This window comes from Leopardus geoffroyi, chromosome A3 (genome assembly GCF_018350155.1).
Source record: "Leopardus geoffroyi isolate Oge1 chromosome A3, O.geoffroyi_Oge1_pat1.0, whole genome shotgun sequence".
NCBI lineage: Eukaryota > Metazoa > Chordata > Mammalia > Carnivora > Felidae > Leopardus > Leopardus geoffroyi.
Window position 1 is genome coordinate 99550081 of NC_059336.1, and position 26755 is coordinate 99576835.

Consider the following 26755-nt stretch of genomic DNA (forward strand, 5'->3'; position numbering starts at 1 on the left):
ACACCTGTTAGAATTTGGGTATATGCATATCAATGAAAAATAATATGTTTTAAAATGCAACCTCCTTTTCAGGTGAAATTACATATGGTGGTAGAGTTACAGACACCTGGGATCAAAGATGCCTTCGGACTGTCTTAAAAAGGTTTTTTTCTCCTGAAACATTAGAAGAGGATTATAAATATTCTGAATCAGGTGAATGACTTTTCAATATTATGGAAAGGACCTTTCTAAGAAGTCATCAACAGCATCTTTCAGTTTTCCATCTAGGAGCTCTCGGTGTCCAGTCATCACAACCCAGTCCTCACGCCCACCCACCCCATCCCCCTGCTTGACCACCTCCAAAACTGGTTTGGCAGTGAAAGCACAAAAATGTCACTTTGAATTGTTTGTTCTAAAGTGGGTTGTATTTGGTCTAAACGTATTTTCAAAGTTATATAAATTTGGAGCCCTTCATAAGGCATGGCTTTCAGCAGCACACCCCTGGATTCCCAGATTCTTGAAAGGTTCTGGAGGTCACCCAGAAATGTTAGGACACTAATCACATGCTCAAGGCCCCGAGAAAAGGGAGAGGACCAGGCACAGTAATGAAAGGAAGGAGGGTGGGAAAAGCAATCCCCTTTTCTGTGGAAGGAAGTTGATTATAGCCACCATCTGAACAGGCAGAAAAGGACCAAACTTGGTGGTGCAAAGCTTGTCTATTTGAAATAGATTTGCCTTCTGTGTTTTCAATAAACAGGCATCTATTTTGCACCATTGGCTGATACCCTACAAGAGTTTAAAGACTACATTGAAAATCTGCCTTTAATAGATGATCCAGAAATATTTGGAATGCATGAAAATGCCAACCTAGTTTTCCAGGTATGTGGCTTTTAACTTAAAATACGTTTTAATATTGTGTATATAAACTTGAAACATCAATAATCACCTCACTAGTTCTGTAAATGATAATATCCTTAAATAAACAAAGTAAATGTTTCACCTCAATTTCGGCATTCGATTCCAATTTAGCCTGTTCCCTCTGGATCCTTCACAAAATCCTAAGATCATCATCTTTTCTTCCCTGTTATTGGCCACCTCCCTCATTTCCTGGCCTTCTGCCTACTCCATATCTACCTGCTAATCCACTTTAACATGGGACTTTGGATGATGATCCAGAGAGTCCTTTCTCTTTCATCCTTCTCCCCCCATGCTGAACAAATCTGGATGATATTACACAAAAGTTTATGGATCCACAGATGATTAAGTTACAAAAGTATAGTAACAAACATCAAAAGCCAATAAAACAGTGTTCTTTAAAAGTGTGGTTCATCAAGGTCACAGTACCAGATCCCAACAGTAGGCCCAAAGAGCAAACTGGATAATTTCTCTAAGACCTTATGATGCCCCACCATTACCCCAGGGGTAGTCCAAGTTCCTCGGCATGGCACTCAAGGCTCCCCCATGACCTACGTACTACATACCTTTCCAGTTTATTCACCTTCCATGGTCAGGCATCTGTGGATGAACCAAAGCCATGAACTAAGGTATGTCCCGTACAGCTCTGGAATACTATATAGGTAGGGGACTAGGTTTGGCTCACAAGGCTGAAGGGAATCATCTTCCTTTTCAACTTAAATTTTGCCCATACAAGTGTTAGAGGGCGAGGTCTACCTGGATATCAATGAATCCACACAAAACAACAATGGAACTTCAGAAAAAAACTCCAGGAGGTCAATGCTCTGACACCTTATGTCATGATTTTCTACCATTAAAATTGCTTTGCTACTCAGCAAAGAGTTACAATAATGTCTTGTTTTTCATTATTATACTTTCAGGAAGGAAAAGAAGTGACCAAACCAAGTGTTAATATTTACTTATATCTGACTGTTTGCTCTGGAGTGGGTTGGGCCTGGGGCAAGGGGTGAAAGAAGGGAAAGGGGAGTGTGGATATAGTAAGACTTGCTGCATCCTGTGAAAAATATAGCACTGTTGGTAGAGGTAACACTCTTGGCAATGCGCACCTAGGAGTATAGGTTTGTGTTTTCCATTGGTTCAGAATGACTGAGAATGAGACAGCAAGCAGGTAGTGAACACCGTGGTATGCTTTTCTGTCTAGCCTCCCTTTCCCCATTTTTCTGATATTATGTGCCTTATTCCCATCTCTTTACTTTGGGACAACAGCCCCTTCCTCATTCCATGAAATTCTGGTAAGACCCCTTACCTTCAGAAGTGGACACGTGACTCAGGTCTGGCCAAAGGCAGCACTCCATCACCTCGTCACTCAAATTGGTCCATGGAGCAGGTACATGGACCATGTTGGGTGAGAGGGAGTTCTTCCCTAAGACATAGTATGTATAGATGCTAGGATGGGGAAGGCTTTCTCTTTCCTTTGGAATCACTGGCTAGAATACTATATATGTGTAGCTGTCTGTGGCCTTACCGTTGACACCCAACCCATTCCCCCTACCACATGGAAGCAACTCATGTGCCATAAGAAAGATTGAGAGAAACTACAAAGCATGTATAGGAGAGAAAACATTAGGTCCATTCATGCCTGAGGCCCATGTGACTTGTGTTCCCTTCCCAGTGTATGAGCCCACAGATTTCTTTTCTTTGATTAGCTGATTTAGGCTAGATAATTCTGCCTGTCAGCAACAGAGTCTTTACACAAAAGACAGAAATGATTCCTTCCTCAGTCCAGCAAACTATACTTACATAGATGCTTATTAGAAACTAGTAAAGAAAATTGGACCTTGGCCTGGGCATATCAGTTGGAGATACAAGGCAGAAAGTGCCTCCCAAGAAAATAATAAGCATAAGTCAGGCGCCATCTGTATAGACTGTCTCTGTCTAGGCACAAACATATCTCTGTTATCTCTCTTCTCATTAGAAGCTGAATAAATGGAAAGGAAAAACCAACAGAGGGACAGAGCCACCTGGGTGGCTCAGTGGGTTGAGCTTCCGACTTCAGCTCAGGTCATGATCTCATGGTTCGTGGGTTCGACCCCGTGTCAGGTTCTGTACTAACAGCTCAGAGCCTGAAGCCTGCTTCAGATTCTGTGTCTCCCTCTCTCTGCCTCTCTCTCTCTCACTCTGTCTCTGTCTCTCAAAAACAAATGAACGTTAAAAACCAACAAAGGTTGAGTAAATATGTGGAGGAAAAAAACATACTGAAGGATAGAGGATAGAAAACACCATCCAAAAGATACAGACTTGCCCTCTGCAAATCATCTGCTGTAAAAACAAAAAAATATGTAAATAAACAATGTGTTTTGGCATCTGAGATATGGTGGAAGACCTAAGCTGTATGAAAGAAAAAGCCAGAATCCAAGAACAGGCCAACATGTATATATGAAGGATGCCACACTGGCTATACTAAATACTTAAGGACTCTTCTAGCCAACCAAGAAGTCAAGAAATAAAATAGAAAAGCCATATTAATGATTAGCACTGAGCAAGGAAACCAAACTATTTAACTATAGCATTAAGTAAATAACTTCATATGTGCTTAGGACCTAATGAATATGTCTATGTCAAAAGTCACATTTGAAAGAATGTCTATCATGTAGCATATAATTTTAACACTCATGATCTAAAATCCCAGGTCCTGAGGCCCCTCTTTCAGGTAAGTGGATGATGGTAGACGGAGGTTTCAAAGCCAAGGACTAGAGATTGGGGAGGGATAGATTGGGAAGACTTTAGGCAATCCCATGGAACACCCCTCCACACATTCTGGATATGTGCTTGTACACAGGCATCTAAACATGAAGAACTAAAAGAACTGCCCTCACAAGACCTGTGTGAGAGCCATAGAAAGGTTCCAACAAATATACATGAGAAAGATACCATGTTGCTGAATAGAAGAAAAATCTAGGAAAATTGTATATTTAACTAACCTTGGAATAGGAATTTCTATACACTAAAAAGCATAGCAACATTACAAACAAACATTAGAAAAAGGCAATAGATATGACTATCTCAAAAATATAAGAAAATTAAGAGTAATGACAAAGCAAGCATTTTTTTTTAATTTTTTTTCAACGTTTATTTATTTATGGGACAGAGAGAGACAGAGCATGAACAGGGGAGGGGCAGAGAGAGAGGGAGACACAGAATCGGAAACAGGCTCCAGGCTCTGAGCCATCAGCCCAGAGCCTGACGTGGGGCTCGAACCCACGGACCGCGAGATCGTGACCTGGCTGAAGTCGGACGCTTAACCGACTGCGCCACCCAGGCGCCCCAAAGCAAGCATTTTTAAAACAACAAAAAAGAAACCTGAAAAGTTAACTGTCCACACGGAAAGACCATATGTTAGAACACAAGGTGAGTATCAATAGGTTTTAGAAGGCATATATCATACAAAGTATGTTCTCCAACCACAATGGGATAAAGGCAGAAGTCAGTATAACTTCTAGCAACCAAAACAGTGTAGTACTGGCATAAAGACAGACATAGAGACCAATAGAATAGAATAGAGAGTCCAGAAATAAACCTTCACATTTGTGATCAAATAATTTTTGACAAGGGTGCCAAGACTATTCAATGGGGAAAGCACAGTCTTTTCAACAAATGGTGCTGGGGAAATAGGATATCCACATGCAAAAGAATGAAGTTGGACCCTTATCTAATACCATATATAAAAATTAACTCAAGGGATAAAAGACCTAAGTGTAAGACCTAAAACAATAAAACTTTAGAAGAAAACAAAGGACAGAAGCTTCAAGACCTTGAATTTGGCAATGATGTCTTAAATATGACATCAAAGGCACAGGTAACAAAAGAAAGAACAGACAAATTGGATTTCATGAAAATTTAAAATTTTATGAGTCAAAAGACACTATCACAAAAAAAAAAAAAAAGCAAAAAGGCAACCCACAGAATAGGAGAAAATATTTGCAAATCATATACCTGATAAGGGGTTAATATCTAGAATATTTAAAGAATTCCTTAAAACTCAACAGCAACAACAAAAAACAAACAACCTGATTCAAAAATGGGCAAAGAACTTAGTAGACATTTCTCCAAAGAAGATACACAAATAGCCAATAAGCACATGAAAAGATGCTTGAGATCACCAATCATAGTTAAACACGAATCAAAACTACAATGAAATAAAGCATCATACCCATTAGTATGGCTGCCATCAAAATAACAGAAAACAAGTATTGGAAACGATGTGGAAAAATTGAGACCCTTGTGTACTGTTGGTGGGAATGTAAAATGGTAGAGCCATTGTGGAAAACAGTAGTGTAGTGATTCCTCAAAAAATTAAAAATAGAATTAATATATGATCCAGCAATTCCACTTCTAGGTATATACCCAAAAGGACTGAATATTTGTACATCATGTTTGTAGAAGCATTATTCACAGTAGCTAAAACTTGGATGCAGCCCAAGTATCCATCGACAGATGATATGCAAAAAATGGTATATACATACGATGGAGCATTATTTAGCCTTAAAAAGGAAGGAGACTCTGCAGTATGCTACAACATGGATAGGCTTTGAAGACATGATACTGAGTGAAATAAGCCAGTGATATATAGACAAATACTGTATAATTCTATTTATGCGAAGTATTTAGAGTAGTCAAAATCACAGAGACAGAAAGTAGAAAGGTGGTTGCCAGGGGCTAGGGAAAGGGAGGAATGAGGAGTTATTGTCTAATGGATAAGGGGTTTCAATTTTATAAGATGAAAAGAATTATGTAGATGTATGGTGGTGATGGTTGCACAACATTATTAATGTATTTACCACTGAACTGTATACTTAAAGATAGCTAAGATGATATTTTTATATTACCTGTATTTTAACACAAAGGAATTGGGGGGAAATGTTAATCTTATCATAGAATTACGTCTGATAAATCAGTCATAAAAACACTAAAAATCAAAAGTGTGAAAAATACAAAAATAATTTATAAAGATGTAATACAGATGACCAATGAATATATTTTTAAAATGCTCAACTCTGATAACCCTCCAAGAAGAGCAAAACAATGGGAAACTTTTTGCCTATTAAATTTGAAGACTTTTTAAGCAACAATATTAGTTCTTGCAAAGATAGATAGGTCCTCTGATACACTATTGTTGGCAGTATAAATTGATACAATGTTTAGAAATCAATCTAGTAATACTCAGTTTAAAAATATTCTTTTGGAAGGAGCACCTGGATGGCTCAGTTGGTTAAGCCTCCAACTCTTGGTTTTAGCTCAGGTCATGATCTCCCGGTTCTTGAGTTCAAGCCCTGCATTGGGCTCCACTCTGGCAGTGTGGAGCCTGCTTGCGATTCTCTCTCTGCCTCTCTCTCTCATAAATAAATAAATAATTTTTTAAAATATATTCTTTTGGAAATATATCATTTAAAGAATTTCAAATATAGTGGGTGAAATTCATATACAGATATTCTACTCAACATTTTATAAAATCTAAAAACTAGAAATGTCCAAAAAAGTAGATAAACAACTATATTAATTATTATGGCATATTTCATACCAGTCCACAGTCACTTAAAGCATGATTCATGAAGATTTTTCAGTGACATAATGTTCATGAAATTGAAAAAGAATGAATCTACATAAATTGTATGGGCTCAATTTTTTTCTTCTTTTTTTATTTAGATTCAAGTTAGTTAACACATAGTGTAGTATTGGTTTCAGGAGTAGAATTTAGTGATTCATCACTTAAATAAATGTAACACCCAGTGCTCATCCAAACAAGTGTCCTTTTTTTAAATTTTTTTAATGTTTATTCATTTTTGACAGGTAAGAAGAAACAGAGTGCAAGTGGGGGAGAGTCACAGAGAGAGGGAGAATCCCAAACAGGCTTCAGGCTCTGAGCTGTTAGCACAGAGCCCGACGCAGGGGGCTGGGAGATCATGACCATGAGCCGGGAGATCATGACCTGAGCCATGACCTGAGCCGAAGTTGGACACTCAACCTACTGAGCCACCCAGGCACGCCCCCCCTCCAATCATCCATTAGCCCATCTCCCCACCCAATACCCTCCAGCAACCTTCAGTTTATTCGCTGTATTTAAGAGTCTCCCATAGTTTATTTCCCTCTCTGTTTTTATCTTATTTTTCCTTCCCTTCCCTTATGTTCATCTGTTTGTATCTTAAGTTTCACATATGAGTGAAATCATATGATATTTCTCCTTCTCTGATTGACTTATTTTGCTTAGCATAATACACTCTAGTAATATCCATGTATGGGCTCAATTTTTTAAACTACAAGCACATATACAGAGAAAATATCCAAGTGGGGGAAACTAAAATTATAAATATCTCCGGAAAGCAGGAGGATCATGAATATTTTTTCTTTATACTTTTCTGTATTTTCTAAATCTTCAGTAATAAACCATAATACCTTTTTTAATGTTTATTTATTTTGAGAGGAGAGAGCGCACATGTGGGGTGAGGGGCAGAGAGAGAGGAGAGAGAGTGCAGAGCCTAACACAGGGCCCCATCTCATGAACCATGAGATCATGACCTGAGCTGAAATCAGGAGTAGGTCACTTGACTGAGCCACCCAGGCACCCCATACTTTTCCTAATTGAAAAAAATGTTATTTAAATAAAAGTATGTTCCAAAACAGCATCCTCATTATTTCTTCTTAATTTTTAGCTAAAAAATTTTATTCATTTTTTATTGGAGTTAAATGTATATAACATAAAATTCACCATTTTAACCATTTTAAGTATACAGGTAGGTGGCATGAAAAACATTCAGATTCTTTTTCAACCAAAAATGTTTAAATGTACACTGACCACTATGTACAATTGACCCTTAAACATAAACTGCATGGTCCATTTATACACAGATTTTTTTCAATACAACACAGTACTATAAACATTTTCTCTCATGATTTTCTTAATAACATTTTCCTCTCTTTAGCTTACTTTAAGAATACAGTACATAATACATATAACATACAAAATATGTTAACTGTTTGTTATTGGTAAGGCTTCCAGTCAACAGTAGGCTATTATTAGTTATGTTTTTGAAGAATCAAGTTATATGTGGATTTTCAACTAAGTGGCCAGGAGGGGCAATGCCCCTGACCTGCACATCATTCAAGGGTCATCTGTACTGTGCATTTCGAATGAGTACATTTTACCAATTCTATCTTCAACATAAAATTTTCCTTTTTTTGACAGTTGCCATTATATTTATGTTAAGCAAACTGTGCTGCACATTATTTTTTGAGAATTCCAGTCTTCACTGCTCTCTTTCCTCCATTACAGTACAAAGAGACCAACACTTTAATCAACACCATACTTGAGGTTCAGCCAAGGTCATCTTCTGGTGGAGAGGGAAAAAGCAATGATGAAATTGTCCAAGAACTTGTTGCTTCAGTCCAGACCAGAGTTCCAGGTAACAAATACTCCCTGGCTTCTGTATATCATAGGACTTTTAGGAATAAACTCAGAAAGCTGAGTGATGAGCAGGTGTCCAAATCTGCTTTACTACATAGACTTTTCTTTATGTAGAGAGCGCTTCTGACATGGAGCTCTCCATTTATAGAGTGGAAACCTTGAGCACCTCAACAACCCAACTTCCAGAAGCATGAGGAGCAAATTGGTTTCTAGCCCCATGTAACTTTACCTAGACTCCTTCCTGAACTTCCTCATGTCTCTAGACCTGTGCTTCCCAAGACAGTAGCCACTAGCCACGTGTGGCTACTTAAATAAGTAAAATTTAAAATTAATTTCCTCTGTTGCACTAGCCACATTTTGAGTGCTACTATATTGGACAACGCAGATAAAAAATATTTCCAAATTGTAAAATGTTCCATTCGACAGCCTTGCTCTAGAATCTCTCATTATTTTTTCTCCATTCAAGAGAAATGGCTAAATTAATATCATCTTGTTTTCTGGTGAGTAAAGTTATCTTCCCGAAAGATCACAGAGATGTGCTCTCACACTTTTCTTACAGTGACTGTAGATTTACACTTCTTAAGTCTACTATAAAAGTAAACTGTGTTTCTTCCTACTCACAACACTTTTGACACCAAGTGTGTGGGCTCTTCCCTTACATAAGCAACAGTCCAACTCTCTGGACACCAACAGGGTATCCGACAATCCAGTTATGACACTAACTAACCAGAGTTAGCACAGACCCCACAGGTTAAGGGCTCAATCCCACAAGACCACCCTCCGCTTCAGATGCCAATCTCAAGTCCCAAGTTGTGACCTATACTTCTGATCAACTGACTATAAATCAGGTGTTCACACAAACCCCTTCTTAGGTTTATAATTTGCTAGAAAGGCTCAGAGAAACACATTTACCAGCTTGTTATAAAGGATATAATAAAGGGTACAGATAAACAACCACATGAAGAGGTACATTAGGGCTAGGTCTAGAAGAGTCCCAAGTGCAGGAGTTTCTGTCCCCATGGATTCAGGGTATGCCACCCTCCTGGCACACAAAAGCTCTCTAAACCCCTTCAGTTAGGGTTTTTATGGAGGCTCCATTACTAGGCATGATTGATTACATCATTAGCTATTAGTGATGAACTCAACCTCCAGCCCCTCTCCCCTCCCAAGAAGTCAGAGGGAAAAGCTGAAAGTTCCAACCTTCTAATCACATGGTTGGTTCCCCTGACAAGGAGCCCCCCACCCTTCAGGGCTTTCCAAAGTCACCTCATTAACATAGAGTCAGGTTTATGTTATGAATAATGAAAGATGCTCCTTTCATTCTTAACACTCAGGAGCTCTTCCAGGAGCTGGGGTCAAAGCCAAATAAATATTATAAAAAATGATGTTCCTATTACTCTTATTACTTAGGAAATTACAAGGGTTTAGAGACTCCAGCCAGGAAGAACCAGGGGCAAAGACAAAAATATATATTTTTATAATATCACAGTTCCAGAGACTGATTCTTGCAAATTCTCTGAAGACCTCCCCCCACCCAGAAGAAAAAAGCCGGTGCAACCTCAGAAGCCAGTTATCTCCTCCCAAAACAGGCCCTCAAAAGAATACCTCCTGAGTAGAGAGTTCTGTTAATGTTGAGGAAAACTGAGTCAGTTATTTTAGGAAGCAATTTTTAACAAATGTAAGATAGAGGACTGGCTGGAAAACAGATGCAAAGACGGATGGCTGGAAGACGGTGTACTTGGTTCATAGAGTGCCACTGACACCTAGGAGATTTTTCTCTCCAAGATTAATAAAACTTACACTTTCACTGAAATAAGCAATGCAGTTCAATAAGAGAACTGAGGGTTTGGAATAGGAGACTGGGACATGGGATGACCCAAGACTGGACCAACCCACAGTGCTGTGTGATTTTTCTATAGCAGTGGAAGTGCAAATTCAGAAGGAATTTGGTACATATACTTCAGAGCCACTCACTAACCCTACTCAGATATGCAGGGGAAATGCTGGTCCTTCATTTTTTATAGCTTATATGAGCCTCCATTTGCTAGATTATAGGGAAAAGGAAGAGCAAAATTTTTAATCCAGCTTGAACCACAGGCCTAATAACTGAGTCAGTCCCTTTGAGTAATGCTCAGTAACAAGATAAATGCTAGTCTGCCTCATCCTTCGTTCTCCCCCTCCAACCCCCGTCTCTCTGAGATGCAATGCGGTGTGCAGAGAAGAGAGGGGCTTACATACCTGCATGGCAAAGAAAACTCAGGGTCCCTGCACCTCTGGTCTCAGAGATGTCCCTCGCCCACCAGGCAGCCGCTTGTCCACCCAGGCACCCCAGAAGTTGGCTTTTTAAAAGTTAAGATAAGTGTGTTACAATAGCAATGTTACAAGGACAGAAATCAATGATAATGGATCTGAGGAATCAGCATGTGTGTGTTTCAGAAACACTAGAAATGGAGAGTGCATCTGAGAGCCTTTTCACCAAGGATTCCCAAGGACGCCTTAACTCTTTGACTACCGTTCTCGGACAAGAAGTGGACCGCTTTAACCAGCTCTTGAAGTTAATACATGTATGAGTGCTCCTGCCAGCATTGCTGTTGGGTACCAAAGCTTTGTAGAGAAATTATCATAATAAGAGTTTTCCATTCCCATTCAACATTTCTGTTTGAATATGCTAATAACTTTTCAAACGCAACTTGTCTAAAATTGAACGTACGTACCCTCCTCTAACGAGTCTGTTCCCTTTCTCTAATAATGCCTTCATCAGTATGTGACACTATAGATCCCCAGTCTCATGATCCTAACTCATGCCCTTAGGATTAGCACTGACTCTAGACCTTTGATCAAGGACCTAAGCACTGAATCTCTCTGGATCTCTGAAGAGATCTCACTGGATCTCAGAGAGATTCAGTGCTTGTTCCTAATGTCTAGTTTGCAGGTAGTAACAGTCTTTATGAAGACTCTGAAAATAGAGTTTCTGCAAGTGTGGGCCACAAAATGCCTGAGATAGAATCGGCTGTGCTGCGTGTTCAAAATGTAGATCCCCCGATCCCACTCCAGACCTCCTGAGTTTGAATTCCTTGAGAAGTTCCTGGGGTTATGGATTTTAAGTAAACTCCCCCAGATGACTCACTGCAACTAAAATTTGAGAACAACTATTTGGGCCTTTGCCTTCTGCTCAGGAATACTCTGGATAACCTTGCCTTTATAATGCCGGCTGATGGCCTCCCTGGTTTCTCTGTGCATTACTTTGATAAGGAAAACACACAACCCATTAGAGACCAAATATTGAGCATTAACCAGAAAAGTTTTGCTGCCAAGCAAGGACCAAATACCTAGCACAAAGTCAAGGCTCAGTGAGAAGATCAGGGAGGACAACTGGGGCAAATCTTTTATTAAAGCCAAAGACTGTCTCCTTATTAGAAAAGCAGTCTCCCAGTGTTGCTCATTGGCTAGCAATAGTTAGGTTGTGGCCTAGGGGGCACTGGGTCAGCTGAATATGCGGAGTCCCCACCTGGGGACTATGCTATCTAGTCAGCTCTATACCAGTGTCAGCAGGCCAGGTAGCCAGGTAAGGGGTCAGCACCTCCTATACAGAATGAGCCAGGACAGAGATGAAGCTGCTAGGATGAAGACATCCAAATGCAATAGCCAAAACAAGATAAAAATTCACTTCCCTCTCTGCTAACAGCCCTGAAGAAGCCCTATAGGGAAGGTATTTAATCTTGCTTTGTGAGCTCATCCAGGGATCCCAGCTGGAGAGCTGGCTCTTTCAGCCTCGACAGGGAGCTTGTACCTCTGGGCCCAAGGTGGCTGCTCCTATTGTCCCCTTTTTCCAGCCAGTGGGACAGGGGACAGGAGAAAGAGAGGGCTGACAGAAAGCAGGTTCCTCATAAAACTGTGACCCAGAACTGTGACATCATTTTTTCTTGCACCCCTTTAGCCAAAATGTGGTCACATGGCCATACCCCAGGTGCAAGGGTGGCTGGGAAATACAGTCTCTATATGGGATTGCTAAATCCCTTAAGTGCCCAGCTAAAACTAAAGAAGTACTGTTGTTCAGAGGACAGACACGAACCTTGCTCATGTCTTGCCTCTTCCACGTCATGACTTTGCACCCACTTGAAGACAGACAAATCCTCTTGTCACTTCCTCCAAAAAGTCTTCCTGACACACCAGCCCGTGCCTCCCCCATCAGATAACTTAAGGAACCCTCCTCAGGGCTCCATCATTTCGGGTGTCTGTGTCTATCGCTGTCCTCACCAAATTACCTTGTAATTACCCCTCCATGGGGATGGCTCCCCCGTAGGACAATGAACTTCTTAAAGAGAAGAAAACTAGTTAAATTAGTCATCTTTGATCCCCTAGTCCCTGACACATACTAAATCTTCATGAATCTTTGAATGTGCGAGTGAAAGAGTGTGGCTCTGAGGTCTCCTTGTGGTCACGACTTCTGGTCAAACATTACTGTGTACCAGTAATGAAGGAATCCACCTACGGGAAGGAGAAAAAGGAGGAATCCTGGAAGAAGCAGCCTGCAAAGCAATCAGGAATCCCAGCCGAGCACTTCTATCTGAAGGAGGGGTGGTGGCCTCCCCCCCCCCACCCCCCCAGTCCTGACCTCTGCCCAGTCCTAGAAGACCCTAGCAGCCTAATCCCTCCCTCTCTGGAACCTTCTGTAAGTCTTCTCTGTGAGTCTTCTGCCACCGTTTTCCATTTTCGGTTTCTAAGGTGGAGTGCTGTTTCAGCCCTGGCTGAGGGCCTCCTTGCTCTACAAGGCTGCAAATGGTTCCTCCGACCCTAACTAAGGGCAATTGAATAACAACTCTTCCTACCACTCATTGCCTCTCGTGAACAGAGACGGGGAGGTGGGGAATAACTCTATGAAGGAATGGAAGGCTGACTAACCTTGTTTATCCACATACCGCCTATCTCTAGAACTATGTGCATATGGTCCTGGACCTTATTTTGGTTTTGAATCAACATAAATTTGGCCTCTAACATCCTTCTATAGTATTTTCCCAGTATACTGCAGTGGTTTACACAAAACCAGAACCGTGCAGGTCATACCAATCTATATGCCCCACCTTCGTCTTTAGCCAAGTAACAAATATTACCCTGTACTTCCCAGGGCTGCTGCCAGCCCAGCATCTCCCGGGACTACTGCCTGCCTCTGTCTTTTGTTGTGGGGAGGGGAGGGTAAGGGTCATGTCTTAAGGAAGTGTTTCTAGAACAAGGGGACTCTGGTACCAGCTGAAAGATTGGTCTCCCCTAAGAATCTCCCCTCTCTGCTGTAACTTCAGAGGCCATGGGAAGCCCCTGGGCAGAAATCGCCAGTGGTAAGAAGCAGTTCCCACTACCAACCCCATGGTTCCCAAATAACTATCAGGCCCATTTTTCCTTCAGCCTGGAGGAGAGCTGCTCGTTGGTATTTCTTGAAGCCACTTCTCTAGGCTTCAAGGGATATTTCTCTTCCTTCCCTCTTTCTACTTCATTGGATTCTGCCATTAACAGTCTGAACCGTCCCCCACCCCCAGGTCTTACACCCCTATGGTCACGTGTTGTAAAAATGGGCGAAAGATTGAAGAGTCTGGCCCAACAGACAGTGTGCAGAGAGGATGGAGCAAGGGGGCCCTTCAGCCCAAGGCAGTACTGCTGACACAAATGAGTGGCACTCTCACTTGATAATTACATCTGTGAAAGGCACCTACTCATTATTGTTCTTTCAGACTTCTCTGGAGACACTCAACAAAGCTATTGCTGGCCTTGTGGTGATGTCTGAGGAAATGGAGAAGGTGTACAACAGTTTCCTCAACAACCAAGTTCCCTCTCTGTGGTCCACCACAGCCTACCCATCCCTGAAGCCACTAGGATCGTGGGTCAAAGACCTGATCCTGAGGACTGCATTTGTGGATGTAAGAAAATTCACTTCTTTGGGTTTGATGAACACAGTAGGCCTTAAGGTCCTTAGGAAGCCCTAGCTAACTGAAATATTAACAACTGTTGAGGGATCATCTGAGCCCAAAGAAATAGAAACTTCCAGAATAGCATCAATTCGAAAGTCATGTTCATTATAAGGTACTTTGCCCTTGGCCCTTATCCCTGTATCCCACTTTAATTCCAGGCCAACCTTGGAGTTTCAGATCTCATTCATGGGATCCCACTGTGAGGCACAGAACCAATCTGACATGGGTCCAAACTTCTAGGTGTGACCTTGCTGCAGTCTCCTCTCTTCCACACCTCCTATAATAACCAGGTTCTGGATTTACAGTCAGGCTATTGGGTGAGGAGGGGGACAGACAGGTAGTGAGAATGGGGCTGGTGACTAACTCAGGCTGGTTAAGATTCTGTCTCCTGAGAGGCCCTCCAAAATATGATTTTGACTTAAATGACAAGCTCCACTTCAGAAAAACAATACATAATGGTGTAATGTTTCTCCTTTAGTTGTGGCTCAAAAGAGGGCAGCCTAAGTCCTTCTGGATCTCCGGTTTCTTCTTTCCTCAAGGATTTCTAACAGGTAACAACCAGTGCTTACCCAAGAAAAATCCCACGAAAGATCATGCTGGGTTTCTAGGAACTGGGGGAAAGGCAGGGCTGCTAATGACCTAACTATGGATTACTGATTTATAGGGCAGTTCAATAAGGCCCTGCTCCTTCTCACTTGCTGGGGAAAAGGATGGCAGGAATAGCAGATGCTCCCCAACAGCCTAACCCCTGCCCCTCTTGGGCTGTGCAAGTTCGAGCACTGATACGACATGAATGCCCACGGCACGCCCCAGTTCCCCACGTGACCCATGCTGGACGGCACCACCTGCTCTCCACCTGCCCCAGCCCCACCTCAGAGCAGCTTCCTTCTTTCTAAAGAACATTCCTTCACTCATATGTGGATCCTGAGAAACTTAACAGAAGACCATGCGGGAGGGGAAGGAAAAAAAAAAAGAGAGGGAGGGAGCCAAACCATAAGAGACTCTTAAAAACTGAGAATAAACTGAGGGTTGATGAGGGGTGGGTGATGGGCATTGAGGAGGTCACCTGTTGGGATGAGCACTGGGTGTTGTATGGAAACCAATTTCACAATAAATTTCATATTAAAAAAAAAAAAAAAGAACATTCCTGTCAACCTTCCATCGGCCCTCGACTCCAGCTAGAGGACCCAGGCCTAATCTGTCTTCTGAATCCCTCAAATCTCCGGCACTGGCTTGTCTCTCACTCACTGGCAGAGCAGTGCACTAGAGCCATGACCTTCTTCCCTCTCTTCCCAGCTGTGCCATGGCTCCACCCCTCCCAGCATCACCACAGGCTTCCTGTCTAATGAGCTAATTCAGAATAAGGTGTTAATGGTTGGGACTTCTCGACGGGGAGGAAGCTCTCAAATGCTAGAGCAGCCTGGTTGAGGCAAACAGAGGCCATGTTTGAGAAGCGGCAATGTCGTTTGGAGGACCCAGCTTTCTGGTTTTCATTTTTATAGGAACTCTTCAAAATCATGCTCGGAAACACAATTTGCCTATAGACGAGCTGAGTTTCAAGTACAACATGATTCCTATCTATCGGGATCAAGCTGCAGTTATAGAAGCTGCCAAGACAGTGCAGTTTGGACAAGAACTGCCCATGGACTTGGAGGTACCGTTCCCTGACTAGTTACAGCAGAGCAGCTCTGTCCCACTCACATTTGATATCTCAGCCAACCCCCCCCCACTCCCCTACTGCCTCCCACATGCAGCAGCGTGAGAGGCAGGACGAGACTCATACCCCTCAGACAAGCTCCCCAGGTCTGCAGTGACTCAATAGGAAGTGCCTAAATTAGTCCGATTTGTAGAGATATTTTTTAAAGCAACACTGTTTATTTCTTTAGATACCTACAGCAACTCTCTCTTTCTTATGGAGAATGAGGTTAAATAAGGGCTTTAGCAAGATGTTAAAAACAAGGTTTCAGAATCAGGCAGGGCTGAGGTTAAATTCTGACTTTCCCCTTTGCAGCTGTGTGTGCTAGAATGATGACTAACATGTCTGCATCTCAGTGTTCTCATCTGTAAAATGGGGCCAATGCCACCAACCTCAGAGCTGTAATGCAGTGTAAATGAATTAGCACATAGTGCTCCCACAATAAATAACTATTATTATAGGCTGAATGTATTTGCCGTTCACTCATTTGCCTCATAGTGGAATTGATATACTAACTTCATACATTATATAACCATAAATACATGGCATAACTAATAAGAATGCACTAAGGAAGCAGTTTAAACTCTTTCCTTACATAGTTTCCTCCTTCTAGAGCAGAAGTTCTCAAAATGTGGTTCCAATACCAGGAGCATTGGCATCACCTGGGAACTTACTAGAAATGCAAATTCCAAGGACCCATTCCAGATCTACTGAATCAGAAACTCTGGGCTGAGACCCAGAAATCTGTACTGTAACAAGTCCTACATGGGGCTCTTAGCCCACTAAATTTTGAGAACCACTGCTCTAGAATATCAGTGATTCTCAACCTTAACTGCAGGTTAGAATCACCTGTGGAGCTTTTTAAAAATCCCAATACCCAATGGGGCGCCTGGGTGGCTCAGTCAGTTGAGCATCTGACTCTTGATTTGGGCTCAGATCATGATCCCAGGGTCATGGAATTGAGCTCTGCATTGAGCTCCGCACTGAGTTCCCAAGCTGGGCATGGAGACTGCTTGGGATACTCTCTCTCTCCCTCTCTCCCTCCCCCCTCCTCTCTAAAATAAAATTAAAAAAAAAAAATCCCAATGCCCAGACTACATCCCACTTACATCAGAATCAGCCCAATATCATTAGGCATCATTATTTTCCAAAGCTCTCCCGGGTGACTCCAGTGCACCACCAGAGATGAGAACCCCTGCCGCCCATCCGAGCCACCCAACTCTGATGTGCTGAGATGCAATGGGGGAGTGCAGCCCTGCCTCAAAGCGCCCGTCCACACCTTAGAAACATAACTTTACACACAAGCAGGGCCACTGTTAGCCCATTTGCCACCTTTGCACAGCTTAGGAAAAGACACTCCCTCTGGGTGGATGCCCAGATGGCTCCCACACATGGCTTGTCAAGGGGGTAGCAGGATGGTTTCCGGCCTCCACTAAGGCAGACCTGCACAAGTGTGCATAACAGCCCCCAAAACAGGAAGGCCTGCCCCACCTTCATAGCCGAGACACAAAGTTTGGGACACCAGAAAGTAAAGACCAGCCAAAAAGAGCTTACTGTCCTTTTATTCACTATAAAAATATACTGCCTGTGTCCATACCACTTGGCCATCTGCCTGCAGGTGAGCGGCTCCAATTCTCCAAAAGATAATCAGCTCCACAAGTGGCCAAATTCACTGTTTGAGGAAGGATGACACAGAAGCCCACAATTGGCAGAACTTGTATACCAGTGGTGGCCTCCAATCACAGGACACCAAGGGCAAGGTTTTTCTCTGTCTCTCTCTCTCCCCCTTTAATAGAAACAAGAATCTAGCATAATTTCTAAAAACAAAAAGGGAACTTTCCATAGTCTGCAACAGTCCATACTCTGCCTCTTTAGGAGGCACCCAGGTCCTTGAAAGACCTTGCTAAAAAGAACATGATAATCACAGCCCTCCTATCCTATCTGCTTCCCATGCAAAGGAGCAAGTCATAACACTGTATCAGACAGTCTGAAGCCCATAAGTGGTATCCCCTATTAAAGATCCTGGTAGAGTGTGGAAAGTTTGAGATTTGGTGTCAAACAGAAGCAAGTTATTTTACCTTTCTGAGTCTTGGTTTTCTCCTCTCTAAAATGTAATAACAGCAGTGCGCCTGGATGGCTCAGTTGGTTAAGCATCCGACTTCAGCTCAGGTCATGATCTCATGGTTCGTGAGTTCGCGCCCTACATTGGGCTCTATGCTGACAGCTCGGAGCCTGGAGCCTTGTCTCCCTCTCTCTCTGCCCCTCCCCCACGCATGCTCTGTCTGTCTCTCAAAAATGAACAAACATTAAAGAATTTTTTTTAAATAAAAAATAAAAATAAGATGTAATAACAGCAATCTCTAGAGTGGTTCTTAGAATTAACTGGTGAGGATGTGGGACTCGGGAAATGGCCCACAACAGCTAATCCCCTTCTCCTCTTCTCACCTTTAAACTTCTGGTTATCTTCCAGTTGCCCTCTCCTGAAGATGGTGTTCTTGTTCATGGAATGTTTATGGATGCTTCTCGATGGGACAATACAGAGATGGTGATAGAAGATGCACTGCCAGGACAGATGAATCCAATGCTGCCTGTGGTGCATTTTGAACCTCAACAAAATTACGTGCCAAGCCCAACACTTTACCATTCCCCACTTTATAAAACAGGGGCCCGGGCAGGAACGCTCTCAACCACAGGTAAGGATGTGCTAAGATTGGTAAAAAAAAAAAAAAAAAAAAAATGATGACAAAATGCAAACTTACCAAGTCCAAACACAAAGCCATAATGTGCGAGGGGAGATCTTAAGCCAATTAGCAAGACTTAAAATGAGGCCACTTATAATATACTAATTTATAGATTTTATGTTTTCCTTCTTTTACCACTAAGTATGGGCTGACATAAAACAAATGCTTTCTTTCTATTAACCTAATAAGTAAAAAATAGAGCTTATTGAACAGTGACTTCTAATTTCAAAATGATGGACTAAGTAGACAGGAGTCTCTCACCAAAGTCACTGAGACTCATCATAGAAAACAGATTTAAAAATAAACCCAGGGCGCCTGGTTAAACGTCCAACTCTGGCTCAGGTCATGATCTCGCAGTTCATGAGTCCACATCCTACATTAGGCTCTATGCTGACAGCTCAGAGCCTGGGGCCTGCTTAGGATTCTGTGTCTCCCTCTCTCTCTGCCCCTTCCCCACTCATTCTCTCTCTCTCTCTCTCTCTCTCTCTCTCTCTCTCAAAAATAAATAAACATTTTTAAAAATGACATTAAGTAAAATAGCATTAAATAAAAATAAACCCAAAACAGAATGCCGTGTTGCAAAAAGGGAAATCTGAGTGGGTCTGAAACTAAGATGCAGCCCTGACAAAAGGAACCAGGTAGAAAGAAAGCCATATCAACAGGTAAGCTGAATGCACACAGCTAAAGAGTGAGCAGAGAATGAGCTGAGGAGTCAGTTTTTTAAAAAAGTGACATTGTGAAAAAAATTAAAAATAAAAAAAAAATAAAAAAATAAAGTGACATTGTGAAAGGAGCCAAATTTTCCAATATTTATCTAGTAGGCAATCTGGAAGGAGAAAGAGAATGGAAGAGGGATAATATTTGAAAAAATAATGGCTGATAATTTCCCAGAATTGAACAAACACTTGAGTCCTCAGATCACAAGATCTCACAAAGTGGCAGGTATGATTTTTTTTTAAGGCATACAACAAATAATTAAATTTGAAAAGATATATCAAAGTGATTCTTAACACTATCAGCGATAAAGAAAATCCTCAAAGCAAAGATTTAAAATATATTAATACACTGGGACTAAAATTCCCAAGAAGGAGACTCAGACTGACATCAGACATCTCTCTCTTTATCCACACAGTGCACATAAAAAGATAATAGACAAACACCTGCAAAGGCTGTGGGAGAATAACTTTGCACCAGAACTGCAAAAGCAACCAAATTATTAAAAGGAAAGGTGTAATAAAGATCTCTTTGGACATACAATGGCTCTAAATTAATCACCACTGGCCCTCTAAAACACACACACACTTAAATCTGTAATACTTTGACCATAAAAATGATTTCAATAATAACTTGAAACTAAATTTCCAGATGAGAGAAATATAGGAGAGGGGACAGGGTAGAAAGAATTAAATTTTCTCATTTGAATGGAGAATACAGATACTGATAAATATTTTTCTAATAAAATCTTCAATTAAAGTATATTCTCAAAGAGTAACATACAGAATAGAACTACAATAGACACTTACCATGTCTCGATCTCCCACTCCCATGACAAATCTAAAAACATTTTAAAAGGTATTTTTAAAATTAATGGCATGAACAAGTTTTTATGGGGACATAATTTTTTATTTATCTCAGATAAATATCTAGGAGTGGAAAGACTAAACATGTGGTAAGTACATGTTTAACTTTTTAAGAAACAGCCAAACTGTTTTAAAAGAGGCCATACCTTTTAACATTCCTACCTGCAGTGCATAAGGGCTCCAGTTCCTCCACTTCCTACCACTTAGGATGATCAGTCCTTTTTGATTTTAGATGACAGCCGGCTAGCTATCTAGATGATAGAATATGTGGTATCTTCTTGTGTTTTTACTTTGCAGTTCTCTGACTAATGACATTAGCCATCTTTTCTGGTACTTATTTATATCTTCTTTGATGAAATGTCTGTTCTTTTTCCCATTTTTTAAAAGTCATTTGTGTTATTGCTAGCTAAAATTCCAACAGAAATTATCCTTTTGGCAAGAGGAACCAAGAAAAGGTAGTAATTAAAATGACGTTGTACTGACACAAGACTCAACAGATAGATCAAATGCACTGGAGAGAGAGCCCAGAAACACACTGGAGAGAGAGCCCAGAAACTCAGCATATAATAGCAGCATTTTTTTTATTATGAAATTTATTGTCAAATTGGTTTCCATACAACACCCAGTGCTCATCCCAAAAGGTGCCCTCCTCAATACCCATCACCCACCCACCACTCCCTCCCACCCCCCATAAACCCTCAGTTTGTTCTCAGTTTTTAGGAGTCTCTTATGTTTTGGCTCCCTCCCTCTCTAACCTCTTTTTTTTTTTTTTTCCTTCCCCTCCCCCATGGTCTTCTGGTAAGTTTCTCTGGATCCACATAAGAGTGAAAACATATGGTATCTGTCTTTCTCTGTATGGCTTATTTCACTTAGCATAACACTCTCCAGTTCTATCCACGTTGCTACAAAAGGCCATATTTCATTCTTTCTCATTGCCACGTAGTACTCCATTGTGTATACAAACCACAATTTCTTTATCCATTCGTCAGTTGATGGACATTTAGGCTCTTTCCATAATTTAGCTATTGTTGAGAGTAGCAGCATCATTTAAAATTGGTGAGAGACAAATTATTCCACAAATGGTGCTGACAACCAAACTTAGACCCTATCTCATACTACAGAGAAAAGTAAATCACAGGTGGATTCTTTACACTTAATCATCACTAAACTTTCTTTTTCTTTTTCTTTCTCTCCTTCTTTCCTTTTTTTTTCTTTCTTTCTTCCTTTATATTTGAGAGAGACAGAGAACATGTGCACATACGAGACTTGGGCAGAGGGGCATGGGGACAGAGGGGGAGAAAGAGAGAGAATCTTAAGCAGGCTCCATGCTCAGCACAGAGCCCAGCATGGGGCTCAATCCCACAACACTGGGATCATGACCTGAGCTGAAACCAACAGTCAGATGTTTGACCAACTAAGCCACCCAGGCACCCCTCATCACCAAACTTTAAAATTATCACTAACCCTAATGAAATAATAGCTCTACGTAATAATTATCAACATCTGCTAACATGCCAAGAAAGACAATCAGACATAAGGTACTTCCTGATGTAAGTACACACCACGTCTTCAAGTATTCTTGCCCAAAAAACTCAAACCTGAATATGATCATGTCTCTAGATCTAACCACCCCCTTTACATGAATAGAGGAACATATTTATTTTTTAAATATTTTTTTTAACGTTTATTATTGAGACAGAGAGAGACAGAGCATGAACAGGGGAGGGGCAGAGAGAGAGGGAGACATAGAATTGGAAGCAGGCTCCAGGCTCTGAGCCATCAGCCCAGAGCCCGACGCGGGGCTCGAACTCACGGACCGCGAGATCGTGACCTGAGCTGAAGTTGGACGCTTAACCAACTGAGCCACCCAGGCGCCCCAGAGGAACATATTTAAAATCACCACAGAGATGCTGTCAGCAAAGTCCAGACTCTGAGAAACTTTATAGGACAAACAGCCTTTTTATTTCAACAATTACAAGGGGGTGGCAAAAGGAACAGAGGGGTAACCTACCAACTGAAGGAGATTTAAGAGACACATCACTATTGCAAGGCACGGATCTTACTTGAATCCTGAATCAAACTAATGCAATACACATACAGTGTGTGTGTGTGTGTGTGTGTGTGTGTGTGTACCATTTATATACCATTTATACTAGAAAATGTCATTCAAGTCCCTGCCAGGGCACTGTGGCAGGGCATGGCATACAAAGGTAAGGAAAGGGGAGATATAGGCTTTCTCTGCTGGGGACACCATCACCTTTCCCCAACTTCTACACAGACTGTTTGCTGTGAATGCAGTGTCATCTTGAGGGCAGAACCCTCTTCTTCTCACACTCATCCTGGCCCCTCATACAGGCCCACAGTAAAAAAAATACAAAAGTGACCTCTTATTTCAGATGTCCCAGAGCTGAGGACAAAATATCTGCTATTGCACTTGGTCATTTCAGGAGTACTGGTGCCTAACTGCAGGGTAGAACAGAGGATGGATGGATGGACGGATGGACGGATGGACAGACAGATGGACAAATGAATGGATGCCCAACCTACCAACTGCATCCTGAGTCCCACTAAAAGCTCAGGGCTGAATCTATTCCAATGTTCCATCAGTAAGACTGAGGAGAATTTGAAACATACTTTACAAGGTTATACAAAGTCAAAGTTAGGTCCTAAAGGATCATTTGTTCTAACATCTTCATTCTATAGAGCGTAAAACTGAAATATATAGAGGACTATTTACCCGTTATCTACAGAGGCTGAGTCAGGTCTGAAACCCAGGTGTCTTGACTCTTAGTACACTGCTCTTTGCATCAAGGGGTTATTCTTTAAGTAACAAGCCTTTGTCCTTGTATCCTTTACTAGGTCATTCCACCAACTTTGTGGTAACTGTGCTCTTACCCTCCAAGCGGTCCAAAGATTACTGGATTGCCAAGGGGTCAGCTTTGCTCTGCCAACTAAATGAGTGAGAAGTTGCCACCTCCTGCTAAAAAAGAACCAGGCCAAAAGTCTTTCCTGATGGGGACAAAGGTCCGTGTAATATATGCAAGCAAAACAGCTATACTTCTGGTCTGACTTAAGGATGGTTAGTGTGGCTTTTCTCTTCTAAAATAAAGTGAGTGCTTCATTGAGTTGGTAATTCAAGCTCTGATGCGAAAGCAGGGGGTTCAGCACTCACCTCTTAAACCTGCTCCCTTTCCTCCATGCGAGAGTCAGGCAGCTTCCCATCAGTAACTTGGGGGGAGGGAGGGGGGTGCCTGGGCAGAGTCAGAACTCACCAATTCCTTACCCAGATGGGCTTCCTTCCTCTTCACGCTGACATAAAAGGCCCAGCGTACATTTCAGTCACACGGCCCCAGGTGCTTCCATTTCTAGACCAGATTAAGGCTCAGATCCCAACATATGGGAGGCAGATGAGCAAGTGAGCTGGACAACAAGCTCGTGACCCCATGGTGCCAGCTCCCCCACTCTACGGGCCTATCCCACCATCCTTAGAAGAGCTTGCTGTGCTTCACAGAAGTGGAGATTGGTCCTGCCCAAGGACAGAATTTCGCCTTCCACTTTAGGATGAACCGGTGTAGAAAACATCCAAGTCCCACCCAGGCGCACCAGAGCCCCTGCCACCTCAAAAGCAGAGGTTGTTGGGCCAGTACCGAGATGGAGCAGTCACCCGTGGCAAACCATCTTGTGTCAGCCGTGCGAACAAGGGTCTGTTTATGTCCTCAGCCATAATATGAGTCACGAAACCGGGAACCACCCAGCTAGCATGTGGTCCTCTGGATAAAGACACACCACCCCCTTCCAGAAATTTGGAAGAACTGAATCAGGCCCAGTAATCCCACCTTCCCCTTTTACCTCTGCCTTCATCCCCATAGCTATCAAAGTTAAGAACAGACTCAAGTCGCAGAGTAGCAGCGAACAATTCTTGTACTTAGAGCTCAGAGCAGGAACCGAGACGACTCTTGGCGTTCCAAGCAGGAACAGGTGCTTACTAAGCCACGGGAATGGCTGCAGCCGCAGAAGTCAGAGGCTGACATCCGGCACCACAGCAGCTGTAATTCCAGGTCAGAAAGCTGTAGGAAGCTGAGCCATCCTCACAACTGTAACACGCTTGTGAAGCAGGTGACTGGACAGGGAAACGCACGGCCTGGCCACTGCACAAACTTCTGTCTGCTGGAGCCTACCCGTAACTGCCACCACTACTGAAGAAAAAGGTCTTCTGTTCCCCTTGAACCCTCCAAGTCTCGCATAAGTCTATGCCATTAGGAGAATCTCAGTCATAGCAGCAAGGGAATCTGGGAGAGTTTAGCCCTCCTCCCCCTGCAATACAGAGAGTACAGAATGGAGCGAAGGTGGAGGACATGCATCCTGAGTACCATCGCACCACTCTTTAAGTAGACCCAGAAGAGTTTCTGGGCCCTGGAAATGACTGAGAATGCACCCCCAAGAAAGTCTAGGAAGGGAAGACCACAGAACTGCAAGCCCAGGCAGTCAAGCTTACCGTAAACCAGATTAGAAACAAACACATCTACTTCCAAGTCCTGGGCAGACCCTCTGGGTTTATGTGAGCTGCTCGAAGGCCCATAAGGAAACCTTGTCACAGGGTGGGTGTGGTGACCGAACAGAAGGTGGGGTGGGAGGTAGGGCCAAAAGTTCCCATTTGAGACTCAACTGAGACAATTCTACTCTTACTCATTTTGTAGAGACTCCCTCATAAGATTTTATTTATAAAAGGCATCAGCATATAAATAAATAACGAGACAGGAAGGGGGAGCGTTTGAAACCCACTTTCTTACACAGCACCTCTGACAAAGCCTACCATTCATCCAGTCTTCAGCATGTTGGTGAGACACTCACATACACAATTAAAGCACTTGTCAGAACGCAGGAAACAGAACAAAGCTCCTATGGCCTACTGACTCCCCTGAATCCATAACCAGGAGTAGGAAGAGGAGCAGCAGGAAGGAGAAAAGGGTCAGGATCCAAAGTGGCATGTAGGACCAGTATGAGTAGGGCCCAGGGGTAAAGCAGTGACAATATTCAGAGGGTGTGAGCAAGAGTTGTTTGCATAACATATACACATTATGGGGAAAAATCTACAAAGAAAAGACATTTAATTATTTCCATATAATTCATTTACAATTATTTTCATACAAGTCATTATGTTACAAAACTGTACACCTACCCCCAGCACTGCTGGATAACCCAGAGTCGTTCCTTGGAAAGAGAAGAATCAACTTTTATTCTCTCTTTTCCTGGGTTGGGCCTATCAAGGCCAGAACAGGGTGTGGAGTACAGGAATGGCCATCCTTCAAGTCCAAGGGGTCAGGGGCCTGGCCTGGCTCCTCCCGTCATTGCAGGAGGGGTGTCTCTGTTTGGAAAGCCAGCACCAGCACCCAGAACACAGGAGTCCAGAGAGACAGACAGGCACTGCTGGCTACCATCTGACTGTGGCGGGAATGCCCATGGCGAGGGAGCTGCAGCTCGGCAGAGATGTGCCTATCCAGAACAGGGACCTGGAGCTGTGGGACCTCAGCACTAGGAGGGAAAGAAAAAAACAGAAGCTCAGAGCACAGCAGGAGCCACTGGATACTCCAGGGCCCCCAAATGCCCACACAGCTTCTTTTCATCCCCCTTCTTTAAAGACGAGAATGGATCTGAGTATGTTAATAGGCTTCCTGTGTCTCTGTCCCTCCATACTACCACTACAACAAAACCAAGTAATACAGGTGCTAAGATCAGCACAACAGACAACTCTCCCTTGGCTACATGGTTCTTGGTTCAAAGATTATTAAAACTCTAGGTGTAAGAAGGCCCAACTCAGATTTGCTTATCATTAGCCTTTGGGCAATCTCAGGCAGGGCCCCTCCTCACTGACCACACATAGAGGCACATCCAGGCCATGAGGCGTCCTCCCTGGGTCTCTGGCTGTCTCCCCTACCCCAACTCACATCCGGTGTGAACGCCATGCAGACATCCCAGGTCAAGACAGTATGAGCTGAGGGGCCCAAGATCTCAGGCTCACCCGGACCTTTCAGCTCAGCTCTGGTGTAAAGTGGCCAACTCCAGGCCACCTTAAAAGGAAATGGCCCAAACTGAAAAAGTACTGAACCGGTCAATTTATTCCTCCACCAATGAAGGATGGTTGGAGAGCTACCCTTGGTCATGTGGAACATGGACACCAACAGGATCCCTGTTCTCCGGGTCCCATTTGGCTGCTAGCTTCCATCCGTTAAAAAATGCCAATCCCAGAGCACACCGGACGCCTGCTTCGAACCTTTCAGTGGCTCCTCACTTCCACAGGCATGAGACTCTCTGTCACTCCACTCCATTTCCTGTCTGGACCCACACCACCCCACTTGACTCTTCCCCCCCTTCCCCCCTCCCCCTCCCCCCAGCTCCAACCATAATTATTTCATCTTGGTTTCTTC

The 26755-nt window shown here is 42.7% G+C and overlaps 2 protein-coding genes across 11 annotated transcripts in view; one reads left to right on the forward strand and one right to left on the reverse strand.

Moving 5' to 3' along the window:
• Positions 1 to 23451, forward strand: part of DNAH6 (dynein axonemal heavy chain 6) — a 261133-nt gene extending 237682 nt beyond the window's left edge. For both annotated transcript variants that reach the window (XM_045446656.1, XM_045446657.1), the window contains exons 69-77: positions 73 to 192; positions 737 to 858; positions 8222 to 8351; positions 10790 to 10917; positions 14077 to 14262; positions 14792 to 14864; positions 15816 to 15967; positions 18480 to 18702; positions 23190 to 23451. In XM_045446656.1, the coding sequence (XP_045302612.1) occupies positions 73 to 192; positions 737 to 858; positions 8222 to 8351; positions 10790 to 10917; positions 14077 to 14262; positions 14792 to 14864; positions 15816 to 15967; positions 18480 to 18702; positions 23190 to 23293 (1238 nt within the window). In that variant the 3' untranslated portion in view covers positions 23294 to 23451. The remainder of the gene's footprint in view (positions 1 to 72; positions 193 to 736; positions 859 to 8221; positions 8352 to 10789; positions 10918 to 14076; positions 14263 to 14791; positions 14865 to 15815; positions 15968 to 18479; positions 18703 to 23189) is intronic.
• A 1970-nt stretch (positions 23452 to 25421) lies between these two features.
• TRABD2A (TraB domain containing 2A) overlaps positions 25422 to 26755 on the reverse strand; it is an 82319-nt gene continuing 80985 nt past the window's right edge. For all 9 annotated transcript variants that reach the window (XM_045446663.1, XM_045446662.1, XM_045446661.1 and 6 more), the window contains one exon: positions 25422 to 25862. In XM_045446663.1, coding sequence (XP_045302619.1) covers positions 25676 to 25862 — 187 coding nt within the window. In that variant the 3' untranslated portion in view covers positions 25422 to 25675. The remainder of the gene's footprint in view (positions 25863 to 26755) is intronic.